This window comes from Coregonus lavaretus, assembly GCF_964263955.1.
Source record: "Coregonus lavaretus genome assembly, chromosome: 15".
Taxonomy (NCBI): domain Eukaryota; kingdom Metazoa; phylum Chordata; class Actinopteri; order Salmoniformes; family Salmonidae; genus Coregonus; species Coregonus lavaretus.
In genome coordinates, this window is record NC_140002.1 from 22,652,851 (window position 1) to 22,668,997 (window position 16,147).

At 46.0% G+C, this 16,147-nt stretch overlaps 1 protein-coding gene across 1 annotated transcript in view; it reads right to left on the reverse strand.

Moving 5' to 3' along the window:
• The window catches only part of cux1a (cut-like homeobox 1a), a 237,913-nt gene that overhangs the window by 170,046 nt on the left and 51,720 nt on the right, over positions 1-16,147 (reverse strand). Inside the window, exon 2 of the mRNA XM_084178371.1 lies at positions 15,463-15,573. Coding sequence (XP_084034497.1) covers positions 15,463-15,573 — 111 coding nt within the window. The remainder of the gene's footprint in view (positions 1-15,462; positions 15,574-16,147) is intronic.

The window sequence follows — 16,147 nt, forward strand, 5'->3', positions numbered from 1 at the left end:
GGGACCAACACTTTACATGTTGTGTTTATATTTTTGCCCAGTGTAGATCTAGGGAAGAGACACAGGGAGAGACAAAAAGAAAGGGGGCTGCTGTTGTGTGTGAGAGAGAGAGAAGGAACAACAAAGACAGAATGAAAGAAAAAGGATAGAGACACACACGGACAGAGAGGTGGGGGATGTCTGTCGTCAGTGAGTGGGGACATACGAGGGCCAGTGTGGGCCTGCGGTGAACTGGTGATGAAAAGCACAGGAAAGGCAAGCACACTGTTGACTGGCTGTAAGAGGAGCCTGTGTAAATAGAACCCGGGCCTGGGGAGTGCAGTGGTGACGCGGGGTGTGTGTAGTGCGTGTGTCTGTGTGAGTGGAGGGAGGGATGACCCTGACAGAGCCCTGAGCTTCCTCTGAGTGACAGAAGCCAGCCTCATTCCCACCCGCCTTGAAACTCGATCTCCAGGCAAGCCTGCGCCTTGCGCCCGTCGACCACCCACAGAGGGAGATGCAGCGCGAAGAAGAAAAGAGGAAGGGGGTGGGGGGATGAGGATGTGACCGCATAAGTGCGTGTATATACACACACATACACACGCACAAGACCCAGACAAAGGAACACACTTCCAACAAGCAGATTTACAAAGAGACAGACACTACCAGACATGCATAGAGACATATACAAAACGCAAAAAAAATAACTATTCATTAAAAAATATAAATGATAGCCTTGGATTAACTTCAAATGGCATATTTGGAAAAGACAAGCACAGACTCTTTAAGACACACTCCCAAGGGGTTTTCGAATCGTGCTTTCTCTTTCTCACCCACAAATATGGATAAACGTCTTAGGTGCTATATGAGAAGTGTTAAGAGTGTAATATGAACAACTGCAACTAACAGCTGTAGGCATACACATTCATTCAAGGTAAACACATAAAAAAACGGTAAACAAACAACAAACACGTGAAGGCACACAAAAACATGTCTCTCCTTTGACGGCAAAACAAACAAATCTCACCTCAAATTATGGTCATATTTGATCACAAAAGCAAATCTTGAGGAAAGCAATTGTGTGTGCGTGTATGGGTGCAAACTGCATGTGTGCATACGCACTATGGCTGCACAATTAATCAAATTCACATGGAAATCGTAATATTGACATGTGCAATATTCATATCGCAAGAGATATCCATAACGCAATACTTTGAAAAGCCACTCAGACACGTGTAACGTCAGTTTTTATAGTTTACTCTTTTTGTCGTCTCTCTCTCTCTCTCCTCTTGCAGCTGCTTCACACACACACACAAAGCCTTGCCCCCTGTCACTCAAGCAGTTCAGTTCCTCCTCCCCGCTGTTAGTTTTACTATAGGTTTGCATGCTGTTCTGTTAGGTCAAATGCAGTCAACAGGTTGTTCCAAACAAAAACTATGCTGCTTTCCACTTTGCTTCTTAATATAAATCATTCTATATCTATGATTCCAACAGTTCACCCAAGTGTTTTGATATTTACCGCAATTCGATTTTTTGACCATATTGTGCAGCCCTTATATGCCTGTGTAGCATGAGTGCATACGCTCGTGTGTGCTTGAGCATATTGTGAGCTCCTTCATCTAATATCAAATCCAATGTTATTTGTCACATGCGCCAAATCCAACAGGTGTAGACCTTACAGTGAAATGCTTACAAGCTCTTAACCAACAATGCAATTTTAAGAAAAAGAAAATATATATACACTTCAGTTCAAAAATGTGGGGTCACTTAGAAATGTCCTTGTTTTCGAAAGAAAAGCAATTTTTTTGTCCATTAAAATAACATCAAATTGATCAGAAATACCGTGTAGACATTGTTAATGTTGTATATGGCTATTGCAGCTGGAAACGGCTGATTTTCTATGGAATATCTACATAGGTGTACAGAAGCCCATTATCAGCAACCATCAGTCCTGTGTTCCAATGGCACGTTGTGTTTGCTAATACAAGTTTATCATTTTAAAAGGCTAATTGATCATTCGAAAACCCTTTTGCAATTATGTTAACACAGCTGAAAACTGTTGTGCTGATTAAAGAAGCAATAAAACGGACCTTCTTGAGACTAGTTGAGTATCTGGAGCATCAGCAATTGTGGGTTCGATTACAGGCTCAAAATGGCCAGAAACAAAGAACTTTCTTCTGAAACTCGTCAAGTCTATTCTTGTTCTGAGAAATGAAGGCTATTCCATGCGAGAAATTGCCAAGAAACTGAAGATCTCGTACAACGCTGTGTCCTACTCACTTCACAGAACAGCGCAAACTGGCTCTAACCAGAATAGAAAGAGTTGTGGGAGGCCCCGGTGCACAACTGAGCAAGAGGACAAATACATTAGTGTCTAGATTGAGAAACAGGCGACTAAAAAGGTCCTCAACTGGCAGCTTCATTAAATAGTAACCGCAAAACACCAGTCTCAACGTCAACAGTGAAAATAAGGACATTTCTAAGTGACCCCAAACCTTTGAATGGTAGAGTATAACAATAATATATATTTAAAAAAAAGTATTGAATATTTAAAGAGCAGCATTAAAATAACAATAGCGAGGCTATATACAGGGGGAACCGGTACCGAGTCAATGTGCGGGGGCACCGGTTAGTCGAGGTAATTGAGGTAATAGGTACATGTACAGTGAGGGAAAAAAGTATTTGATCCCCTGCTGATTTTGTATGTTTGCCCACTGACAAAGAAATGATCAGTCTATAATTTTAATGGTAGGTTTATTTGGACAGTGAGAGACAGAATAACAACAACAAAAATCCAGAAAAACGCATGTCAAAAATGTTATAAATTGATTTGCATTTTAATGAGGGAAATAAGTATTTGACCCCCTCTCAATCAGAAAGATTTCTGGCTCCCAGGTGTCTTTTATACAGGTAACCAGCTGAGATTAGGAGCACACTCTTAAAGGGAGTGCTCCTAATCTCAGTTTGTTACCTGTATAAAAGACACCTGTCCACAGAAGCAATCAATCAATCAGATTCCAAACTCTCCACCATGGCCAAGACCAAAGAGCTCTCCAAGGATGTCAGGGACAAGATTGTAGACCTACACAAGGCTGGAATGGGCTACAAGACCATCGCCAAGCAGCTTGGTGAGAAGGTGACAACAGTTGGTGCGACTATTCGCAAATGGAAGAAACACAAAATAACTGTATATCTCCCTCGGCCTGGGGCTCCATGCAAGATCTCACCTCGTGAAGTTGCAATGATCATGAGAATGGTGAGGAATCAGCCCAGGACTACACGGGAGGATCTTGTCAAGGCAGCTGGGACCATAGTCACCAAGAAAACAATTGGTAACACACTATGCCGTGAAGGACTGAAATCCTGCAGCGCCCGCAAGGTCCCCCTGCTCAAGAAAGCACATATACAGGGCCGTCTGAAGTTTGCCAATGAACATCTGAATGATTCAGAGGAGAACTGGGTGAAAGTGTTGTGGTCAGATGAGACCAAAATCGAGCTCTTTGGCATCAACTCAACTCGCCGTGTTTGGAGGAGGAGGAATGCTGCCTATGACCCCAAGAACACCATCCCCACCGTCAAACACGGAGGTGGAAACATTATGCTTTGGGGGTGTTTTTCTGCTAAGGGGACCGGACAACTTCACCGCATCAAAGGGACGATGGACGGGGCCATGTACCGTCAAATCTTGGGTGAGAACCTCCTTCCCTCAGAGAGGGCTTTGAAAATGGGTTGTGGATGGGAATTCCAGCATGGCAATGACCCAAAACACATGGCCAAGGCAACAAAGGAGTGGCACAAGAAGAAGCACATTAAGGTCCTGGAGTGGCCTAGCCAGTCTCCAGACCTTAATCCCATAGAAAATCTGTGGAGGGAGCTGAAGGTTCGAGTTGCCAAACGTCAGCCTCGAAACCTTAATGACTTGGAGAAGATCTGCAAAGAGGAGTGGAACAAAATCCCTTATGAGATGTGTGCAAACCTGGTGGCCAACTACAAGAAACGTCTGACCAACCAAATTGCCAACAAGGGTTTTGCCACCAAGTACTAAGTCATGTTTTGCAGATGGGTGAAATACTTATTTCCCTCATTAAAATGCTAATCAATTTATAACATTTTTGACATGCGTTTTTCTGGATTTTGTGTTGTTATTCTGTCTCTCACTGTTCAAATAAACCTACCATTAAAATTAAAGACTGATCATGTCTTTGTTAGTGGGCAAACGTACAAAATCAGCAGGGGATCAAATACTTTTTTCCCTCACTGTAGGTAGAGTTATTAAAGTGACTATGTATAGATAATAAACTGAGAGTAGCATCAGCGTAAAAGAGAAGGAGGGGGGCAATGCAAATAGTCTGGGAAGCCATTTGATTAGATGTTCAGGAGTCTTATGGCTTGGAGATAGAAGCTGTTTAGAAGCCTCTTGGACCTAGACTTGGCGCTCCGGTACCACTTGCCGTGCGGTAACAGAGAGATCCGTCTACGACTAGGGTGGCTGGTGTCTTTGACAATTTTTAGGGCCTTCCTCTGACACCGCCTTGTATAGAGGTCCTGGATGACAGGAAGCTTGGCCTCAGTGATGTACTGGGCCGTACGCACTACGCTCTGTAATGCCTTGCGGTCGGAAGCCGAGCAGTTGCCATACCAGGCAGTGATGCAACCAGTCAGGATGCTCTCGATGGAGCAGCTGTAGAACCTTTTGAGGATCAGAGGACCCATGCCAAATCTTTTCAGTCTCCTTAGGGGGAATAGGTTTTGTCGTGCCCTCTTCACAACTGTCGTGGTGTGCTTGGACATGTTAGTTTGTTGGTGATGTGGACACCAAGGAACTTGAAGCTTTCAACCTGCTCCACTTCAGTCTTGTCGATGAGAATGGGGTGTGCTCGGTCCTCTTCTTTTTTCTATAGTCCACAATCATCTCCTTTGTCTTGGTCACGTTGAGGGAGAGGTTGTTGTCCTGGCACCACACGGCCAGGTCTCTGACCTCCTCCCTATAGGCTGTCTCGTCGTTGTCGGTGATCAGGCCTACCACTGTTGTGTCATCGGCAAACTTAATGATGGTGTTGGAGTCGTGCCTGGCCATACAGTCATGGGTGAACAGGGAGTACAGGAGGGGACTGAGCACGCACCCCTGAGGGGCCCCCATGTTGAGGATCAGCGTGGCGGATGTGTTGTTACCTACCCTTACCACCTGGGGTCGACCCGTCAGGAAGTCCAGGATCCAGTTACAGAGGGAGGTGTTTAGTCCAAGGGTCCTTAGCTTAGTGATGAGCTTTGAGGGCACTATGGTGTTGAACGCTGAGCTGTAGTCAATTAATAGCATTCTCACGTAGGTGTTCCTTTTGTCCAGGTGTGAAAGGGCAGTGTGGAGCGCAATAGAGATTGCATCATCTGTGAATTTGTTGGGGCGGTATGCAAATTGGATTGGGTCTAGGGTTGCTGGGATAATGGTGTTGATGTGAGCCATGACCAGCTTTTCAAAGCACTTCATGGCTACAGACGTGAGTGCTACGGGTCGGTAGTCATTTAGGCAGGTTACCTTAGTGATCTTGGGCACAGGGACTATGGTGGTCTGCTTGAAACATGTTGGTATTACAGACAGACAGGGAGAGGTTGAAAATGTCAGTGAAGACACTTGCCAGTTGGTCAGCGCATGCTCGGAGTACACGTCCTAGTAATCTGTCTGGCCCTGCGGCCTTGTGAATGTTGACCTGTTTAAAGGTCTTACTCACATCGCCTACGGAGAGCGTCATCACACAGTCGTTCCCTTTGTAGTCTGTAATAGTTTGCAAGCCCTGCCACATCCGACGAGCATCGGAGCCAGTGTAGTACGATTCGATCTTAGTCCTGTATTGAAGCTTTGCCTGTTTGATGGTTCGTCGGAGGGTATAGCGGGATTTCTTATAAGCTTCCGGGTTAGAGTCCCACTCCTTGAAAGCGGCAGCTCTACCCTTTAGCTTAGTGCGGATGTTGCCTGTAATCCATGGCTTCTGGTTGGGGTATGTACGGACAGTCACTGTGTGGACGACGTCATCAATGCACTTATTGATGAAGCCAGTGACTGATGTGGTGTACTCCTCAATGCCATCGGAAGAATCCCGGAACATATTCCAGTCTGTGCTAGCAAAACAGTCCTGTAGCTTAGCATCTGCTTCATCTGACCACTTCTTTATTGACCGAGTCACTGGTGCTTCCTGCTTTAGTTTTTGCTTGTAAGCAGGAATCAGGAGGATAGAATTATGGTCAGATTTGCCAAAAGGAGGGCGAAGGAGAGCTTTGTACGCGTCTCTGTGTGTGGAGTAAAGGTGGTCTAGAGTTTTTTTCCCCTCTGGTTGCACATTTAACATGCTGGTAGAAATTAGGTAAAACGGATTTAAGTTTCCCTGCATTAAAGTCCCCCGGCCACTAGGAGCGCCGCCTCAGGATGAGCGTTTTCCTGTTTGCTTATGGCCGTATACAGTTTAATTGAGAGCGGTCTTAGTGCCAGCATCGGTTTGTGGTGGTAAATAGACAGCTACGAAGAATATAGATGAAAACTCTCTTGGTAGATAGTGTGGTCTACAGCTTATCATGAGATACTCTCCCTCAGCTGTATGTTATTCATGTCGTCGTTCAGCCACGACTCGGTGAAACATAAGATATTACAGTTTATAATGTCCCGTTGGTAGGATATATGTGCTTCTAGTTCGTCCACTTTATTATCAATCGATTGTACGTTGGCCAGTAGTATCGATGGCAAAGGCAGATTTGCCACTTGTCGCCGGCTTCCTACCAGGCACCCCAATTTCCTTCCGCGATATCTTATTTTCTTTCTACTGCGAATGACGGGGATGAAGGCCCTGTCGGGTGTCTGGAGCAAATCCCTCTCGTCGACTCATTAAAGAAAAATGATCCAGTTGTCCAGTTCAAGGTGAGTATTTGCTTTTCTGATGTCCAGAAGCTTTTTTCGGTCATAAGAGACGGTAGCAGCAACATTATGTACAAAATAAGTTGCAAACAATGCGAACAAACAAACAAAATAGCACGGTTGGTTAAGAGTCCATAAAACGGCAGCCATCCCCTCCAGCGCCATTTCTACAGTATCCAGCTGAATTAGTGTATATCCAGGGTCTTATCTGCTAGAATGGGGGTGGGGGGGATAGCCGTGGTCGTGACAGATCTGCTGTCAGCGGTGCAGACATAGGAAGACGGATGGCCAGGCTCCCTCTGCATGCTGGGATAGGGGGGCCGAGATGAGCGGCTGAATTCCAGAGGGAGAGGCCTATACCCAGTTGCTGTCTAATGGCCTTGTGCTCTGCAATCATTCCCCCCCCCCCCCGCACTGGGGGGCTAGCTGGAGCCTAGCGGGACCATATCCAATTTCCCCCTACTCTAATCGTCTGATCTGGAGACTACTCAGGCCCCCTTCTCTTCATTTGGACTCAAAGCTCCCCGGTCGCCCCCCTCTATCTAGTGTGGTGCTGGGGTGCTTTAATGTCAAGTGGGTGCCACTTTGTTATTGTCTGTCAGTGTGTGGATTTTTCATTTGCACAGGGGCATGGAGAGGTTACCACAAGGTTTTCATGTAATACCAACCTTTCTTGTATACGAGTGGGGGGAAATGCCATGTGTCTGGCATTGGAATACAATAATAACAATCTGTTTTATGTAGAGGGAAAGCAATTAAACCAAGATATGTTGAATGGGAGTTAAATGATCTAATTTGAGATGCCAGTAATGCCACATATGTACAAGTAGCTGCTAGCATAAAGCGGCCTCACACCTTAGTTTGTAATGTAAGCAACCGGAAACCACCCTCATGTGGAACAATGACTCCTACCATTGTTGATTTACTGCCTTCAGAGTACCTGATACAATGGGCAAAACCACCAAGGGAAACTGGAGCCAAAATGGGTGATTTCATAAGGACCAAAATGGAGAGAACCTTCATTTAGCCCCATCCTGCAGTACGATGGCATGATGACTAGGCTGGCTTCCAGGGTCTTGTACTGAATGCTGTCAGAGAGTGAGGATGCAGTGAGGGATGCCCCATGCCCATCTGTCTCTCCATGGTCCTCCAAACCCAACAAGCCATCCTCTTTCTGTCCCAGAGAGCCTGTGGAAAGCAGCTAGCTAATCATAGAGCCCCAGAGGAAGAGGAGATGGCATGTGCTCAACTCCTGTCAGTTCCACTCTTCCATCAACCCCAGCATTAGCTGACCAGATGGACCAAATCCTTTAGGCAGATATGCAATGTACCAGTGCATTAAACAAGTGAGCTTAAAAAAGAGAGAGAGGGAGATACTTAAAATGAGTTGGGGCATTTGATGGCAAATGCATCAGCAGTCCACAAGTTCCAGTGTTTATTTTTTATTTTTTCAGAGGGTTTTTAGGCTCAGTGATCCAGCTGTGAGGCACCATCAGGTATGGAGGCACACTGGGGCATGCGCTTGGTGCATTTGGCACAAAATGGCCACTCCTGATAGACAGATGAAGGGAGTGCTGTGGGAAACACCATAGACTCACCTGCGACTGACTCCCCCAGCTGGCTGTGCTCCACACATTTGGGGGCAAAGGGCTCTAAGCTCATCACTGCTAAGAGCCGCTTCCCATCATCGGAATATGGGAAATTGGGAAATACAGTACAACTCATCTGCACAAAATCAATCAACCGTGGTCCTCTGTAGCTCAGCTGGTAGAGCACGGCGCTTGTAACGCCAAGGTAGTGGGTTCGATCCCCGGGACCACCCATACACAAAAAAAAAAATGTATGCACGCATGACTGTAAGTCGCTTTGGATAAAAGCGTCTGCTAAATGGCATATTATTATTATTATTATAGATCATCTTGCATAATCTTTCAATGCATCGTGACATATTGTGAAATTAATTTAGGTATATAGTTACATTAAGTGACTTTCAAGACAAACAGTACACCGTATTCTGTGAGCACAGTGCTCGGGGTAATTGTAATAATGAATGATGAATTAAATGGGGGGGGGGGGCTTAAAGAGGGTAAACAGAGTTCCATAGGGATTAGATATATTATTGGGACAATTTCCATTCCTTTGAGCGAAGCTGGAATTCAGATTTACAGCCGGGTGTAAGGAGGCCCCTCTTTTCACAGTCTCCCAGAGACAGGGGCTCATGGTGGACAGGGGTCAGAGAGAAGGGTCATTCTCTGGTGTACGTCACTGATGCCGTGGCTCTCTGATGAACCCCTCACACATACACAAACAACCCTCACACACATTTACACACGGGCAAGGGATAATGTTCTCTTAATGTATGTATGGCTCTGTATTACGCAGTTAGGGTTCGCTCACCCACTCGGCCCATTCATTTAGCATGCGTCTAAAATGCTAATAATTTAGGGGGAGTGGGTTGACCTTTGTAGGGAGAGTGGGTTGATCTAGGCAGACGGCTGCCCTACAGAGTACAGTACACGTCTAGGTAAAACTCATCAAGGAGATGTCCCCTTGGCATACATCATCACCACCCCCTGCTGAGCTGTGTGTGGTAGACTGGGAGAGCCAGTCAGTCAGACCTCACCCCCCCGTCCTCCTTCCATCCTCCCACCAAATTCCTCAGTCAGGCTAGATTACCAGGCCCGCCTCTGAACTCAATAGGCGGGTTTGAAGGCAAAAAGGGGGAGGCGTCGGTGGCTAAGGTTCTCTCTCTTCTGTCGTTGGTTGGTTCGCTGGCTGTCTAGCTGGTAAATATCCCTGCGTAGTGTTAAACAGGAGGGCTATAATTAACTGTGGGAGACGCCAGTCAGCCAGGGTTGGGCGCCGTGCCAACGGATCAGCCCTAATTACTATATTCACTTTGTCAGGAACGCTCACTTTGCTGCTCCCTCTGATAGGCCCTGGCAGCCTCAGAAATCCCCCAGCACTGCACAGCACATTCTCAGGCAGGCAGACGGGGCCGACTGGCTGGCAGGAGGGCCGGGCAGGCTACCAGTTGCAAGGTGATGGAAGGCTGGGTGGGTGTAGGGCTGAGCGACTGCAGCAGAAGACACCACCCAATGGCCCCCGCTAAGCTCAGGGCCCAAACAAACACAGGGGCCACCAGACTGAGGAAAAATAATCCTGTACACAGTAATGCTGTTCCCAGCCGTCCTGATTGATTTTCCCATTGATTGGATCATGTACATATGGCCTTTTTACAGGTAGCACAAGACTGTGCCTTAAACCTGATCTGAGGCTCCCATGTTTAGTCAACTCTGATTTCAGATTAAGATAAACACCAGTTTAAAAACAGACATGTCTGCCTCCTGCAGTGTCTCCACGAACGGCTTAAGTGCTATTTTGTGGTGTCCAACATGCTCAATTTATTGATGTTGTTGAGAAGAGAAGTCGTATTTTTCACACGGTTTATAAACACCCTTTTAATATGTATGGGGTTTGGCTAAGATTAAATGCTTGGAATTGAGTTCCTATCAAAAGGCCAACTTAGGCTGGTGGAGGCCTGTGGTGAAATGCACAGAGTTTTTATTTTTTGTATTTATTTTTTAAACGTGGCCTGCTATCAATGCTTCTAATACATTACTGAACTGGAAATATGTGAGCTCGACAGGCGTGGGATGAATATGGCTTTATTTAAATAGTTTTACTGTGGAAGCAGCTCAGACAACCATTTCAGGGTAGTTTATCACACTAAAGCCTCTTTCACACTCCCGGCCCAAACTGTCCACATTCGGGCAAATCACACTCCAAAGCCTGTTTCAACACAGCCATAGCCAGAGAGGGATAAGGATCACTAGCATATGTGGGCGCCTTCATGGGGCACCACTGAGAGAAGCTTGATAGCAGAGATATAATTACGTACAGTATGCGCAAGCAGAGCCGATGACAGCCCTCTTGCCAAATGCAAGGCATTCATTCTGATGAGCTTTATGTCTGAGTACTATGGGCACTGGACAGGTGGTCTGACTGTGAGACTGAATTTGTTATTTATATATTTGAGGTAAAGACATACTGAGTGACATTAATTATAATATGGACTGTACATCTCCAATGCAATACAATTTGGCTTCAAACATGCGCCCCTGTTCGGTTAGACTATGCTTTGGAAACCTGTGTCTATTTCAGGAGACAAAACAAACAGAGATGACAGTGATTCAATTAAGCCCTCTTTTGACTCAAGTCAGACACTCAGCTCAGTCCTCACCCTCTCCGGCGTTAACTTCTTACCAACTTTCATACGGAAAACAGTAGGTCAACCTGACAAGAGTACTTACGTCTTCCCATGATTCTGGTGATGCCACACGGTTAGACTCCTACTCAGATAATAAAAAACGGCACCTTATGTCACAAGGTAAATATCAAACTCAAATATCATCTGACAAACTGGGTAGGCCCGAGACATAATTCCTGAATTCTGTCAGAATCAGATTAACCTCTTCCACGCAGACATATCTGGAATGATTTAACCTACTGAATGCCCTTGTATCTTATTCACAAAGTGTGTCCCGGAGTTCAGTCCTTTTCTCTCAGATGGCAACAAAGCCTTATTGAACAAGAGAAGAAACAGGCCCTATAATTGAATTATTGGAAAACAAATGCAACTTCCAGCAGAGAGGAAGGACGTCTCTCTTTAAGAGGGGAGTGTAAAGTGGACATATCAGGCCTCTATCAGACAGAGACAAATTGCAACACTGTACAGCCGTGAGGTCAAGTAGTGATAACACTGCTAGAAATCCCCTTGTTCATTAAACTACCTGTTCCGTCTTATCATTCCACTTGACAAAATAAATGACCGGGAACGCTCATGCAATACAAAGAACAGTAGTATATAAAGAGGTGTAGAAATCACCCTCTTTTCAATTTCATACCAAACAACTCCTTGAGAAGTTATCGGGCGGAATCTGTAACTAAAAACGAAGGTAATCAATACCCTCTTTCACCGTCTTCAGACAAAAATAAGTTTGAGAGAGAAGTCACATGCAACACTAGCCAAGCCTGCACTCTGAGCCAAAATGGAGGTGAACCGAACAACCCAAAAATATCCTCACCAGGAGTGCAGAGAGGAAGAGACACTCAGCACTTTGAAAGGGTGGCCATAACTCCCCTGCTCGGAGAGACGAGATGAAACACTACATTGAGTTAGCAACCCTGAGCCCCCTCTGAACAGAGTAGTAATTAAGGTAGCTTTCCAGCTCCAAGCGACAGAGGGATGAAATTTCCACCCCTCTGCCGGAACCCCTTGATGTTTTGTAACTTGGGTTCTGGGCCCATTCTGGCAACCAGATCAGTTATTTTTTCCCTTTTCCTTTTTTTCCTCTCTTACAGAATTCACAGAATCCCCGAGAACACAGCCTCCCAGCCAAAACCCCAGCACGATTAATTTAGTAACGGGTTATTAAGCTCAAACATAAATTGCAGCCCTGGACGGTTTATATGGAAAAGAAGCCTGATTTATTAGAGACCCGGAGACAAAACAGGTTTTTATTTTCCATTTATTCATCAACACTCGTTGGGAGTGGTAACTCGGAAGGAATTTTCTGACAAAAAAAGGAGAGGAGAAAAGGGAAGAAGTGGAGGAGGGGGGGCAGCAGCAATGGCTGCCGTGATCAAATTGCTGGGGAGAGGAGCACAATGGCCTTGACATTCTTATCCCAGCTCTTCGCTGGACAATACTATATTTGTTTGGCGGACAAATATATCAATAGTGTTTGCTATTGCACTGTATTCTTGTATCTGTTCTTGACTTTCAGTAGATAATTCATCAAGGCTGGCTAACGGCCTCCTCTGAGCAGTCGGAATAACTCCTGGGTTCGTCTAAAGTCCCCAAATATAGTTCTCAAGCCATATCTGAGACTGGGGAGACTTACAGAACTGGCACAATGTCATTCTCAATGAAAGAGACGTTCTTTACATTATGTCACCAGTCATTTCAACTCACATCAGTGTTATCTCCTATTCAAGGCCCAGATCTACATAATGATCCATCATTCCTTTGAGGTTCAATGGATTTTTTTTACAGAATTTATGACAAACTGAAACTAAGGAGTTTACGGTTACATAAACTTGACCATTATGTTGAAAGTGACTAAGCCACTTTGTCCACTCTCTTTCTTAGTAGACTGAGCGGTTTATGACTTTGGGGGCGTACTCCTCTGACTAAGAAAGGGGCCTCTGGGGCAGTGAGCCAACGATTGTGCCAAACATTGATAGTGTACCCTCAATATGTCTGCTGTAGAAGGACTGCCTCTAGTCACCAGTGAAACCACCTGCCAATGGGCTCACAACTCAGCTGTATACTGTCTTATACCATGGATCACAATGTGTCCATTCCAGAGAGGTCATACATTCAAACAGACTTATACAAAATCAATCACTCATAATGGTGTGCAGACCTCTGCATAGAAGGGACACAAATGAGCCTAACAGAAGCTGGATCTCAGTCCTCCCCTATCTCCTATCCTCTCCCTCTGTCCTGTTGAGGTGTTGTCCTCCTGCTCTCAAAGTCACACCATTCCCGACCTCTGTGTCTGCTGTGCAGTAGGTCTGCCTCTGTGTGCCAGAGCACCATGGGTCATCAGGGCCCAGAATGAAGCATGGCACGGCTGCTGCTGACACAGCACATAGCACTGCTGCGCTGCATTGCTCTGTGAGTGTGTGTGTGTGTGTCTGCGCCCGCGTGTGTGTGTGGAGGGGGGGGGGGGGACCAGACAGAGAAGGGCAGCACTGCCCTGAGCAATGAAAATGACCTGGCCGGCAGAGGGGCTTACTGTAACGCCACCTAACAGACTAATGGGAGCTGAGGATGAGCTGACTCAGGTGGGTCCAGACCTAAAACACCAAGCCGTCGTCTAAGACTGTTTGTGGGTGCAATTGTACATTCAGTACATATTATCTGATGAGTATTTTTTGTTATCCATTTTACATTCAATACTGTTTGAACGGATGAATTTCTGTTTCAACTACAGTAAGTAAATTAAGCTACTCGTCTGTCCTCCCACCTGCAGTCTGTTCTTCTCGCTCTTTCGTTCTCTTTATATTTCCCATTGCTCTCTCCTTCGCTCTCTTTTGTTTGTGGAGAGGAGAGCCATGGCGACGGAGGAACCACACAAAAGGGTCACGTGACGTCGAGCCGAGGCGGGCGGGTGGACACAATGGCCGCACCACTCCGCACAGCTGGAGTGTCACGCATTCCTGGTGTTTACAAGATTTAGGTGGAAAACAAATCCACCCCCCTGACGAACTCTGCGGCGCAAAATGGGCCCATTTTCTGTCTGAATAGAGGGCTTATGTCATCGGCATCGATGCATTTTAGGAGCATGAGAAAATGGCAACCTGTGAAAACGATGGCGGTGGTGCTAGGAGGGTTGAATCACAGACAAGGCAGAGGAGAATAGGCTACATAGTGGTCACTCTTCAATGGGAACAGTCGACAGAGCTAAGGGTAGGAGGGACAAGAGTCTACTTCTGTATTTCTTAGGGTAATTTGGTGTCATTTAAAATAAAATCTTCAAATTGTGGGCCTCCAATTCGGTTGCCATTTTGAGAATCACAGTGTTGTCATCAAAGACCAGAATCAAAAGCATGACTTTTTCTGTGCCGAAATATGTTGACGTATCGGTAATTGAAGCCTCTGTCGGATGTTGTTCCGTCATTGCCGAGGCCTTGCCAGCATACCTAAGCCCTGGCGGCTTAATCAGATCCACAGCAGAGTTTTCTTTAAATACAGAACCGCTCACCCCTTAAAACTCTTCACACGCGTCGCTAGTTTTTCCCAACTCAAGACATGACTTCACAGAAAAGCAGCAGGGCCGATCGAAACTGGCCAGAACAGCCTTGGCCAACCATGCGACAAGAATTTTCCTTAAAAGGCGGTCGTAGTCGAGTAATAGAGTTCAGTTTGAGGGGGTGGCTGTGGGCTGGGGGGTTGGGACTATTACTGTCATCCTTTGATGGGATGCCCAGAGGGTTTCAGATTGTACTGACAAACCTGGATTGAGTAGGAGTTTACAAGAGGGAGCATTGAGTAGCCTATGTAATGACATGTAATGAATGGTGCTTTAATAAACTATGCTAGCATGGGCTAACGTAAGGATGGGCTAACTGGATCGCATGGGAAGTGGAATCCAATGAGGAGGAACAAATGAGGAGCTCAGCCAATCATGAGGATGAGACACTGTGTCCAAAAGGTAAATGAACACATACGAAACGCCAATGGAAACAGCTGAAAGAAGGGTGGGGGGCGGAGGGCCAGTGAACAATGAGAAGACATTGTCTCCTCCGCTTGACTGGGCACCATTTCCCCGACCCCCCCCCGACAAAAAGGACGGGTGATGCATCCCTGTCGGATGACAATAGAGGCATTGATGACGGGAGTCTACAAACACACACATCGGTCCAGCCATGATGCTGCATGTGCATTACACCAACACAGACACACACATCCTGTCTGTCGTGCCTCTACTAATGCAGTGTGTGTGTGTGTGTGTGTGTGTGTGTGTGTGTGTGTGTGTGGAAAGACGGGCAGAAGCAGAGCAGACACTCACTTCTGGTGTGTTTTTCTTGAACTCGCGGCTCTGGTCGATTAGCTTTTTCCTGGACTGCTCGCTCTCATCTTGTCTGTTGGCCAGGGCTGTGGCGGTGGCATCCAGTTCTCTCTGTGAGACCAAGAGGGGGGAGGAGGAGAAAATACAGAATGATTACACAGGGCTCTGTGGGGGGCCATTTACATCAGCAGACAAACAAGAAAACCCCTCTTCTTTTAACTCTTTTCCAGTCTCTTTTTTTCTCTCTCCCTCTTTGCCCCCCTGTAGTCTGGCACCACTAGTCCCTCACTGGGAGAGGGGGAGCGTGAGAGAGAAGAGAAAGAAAGAAAGAAAGAGACCGAGTCAGAGAGAATCAGCCTCAATCAGCCTCATCTTCTCTCCTCTCCATCCATACTGACATACAGACCGACCTAGATATGGCACTAGCACAGGCACCATGACTACTTACTGGCTGGCATCACACACACCCCATATGGAAAACAAACACACATACAGTTGCAGACACACAAACTGTACACACACTGTACAGTGTACGCACACATAAAATGTACACATACACACACTCCCTTAGCACATCTTCCACCTTTAACTACAGACAGAAGTGTAGAAAAAGGTATAAAACTACTTGGATCCAGGCAGCATTTACACAGCTTATAAAAAACTGTATTCGAGAGAGAAAGGAAAA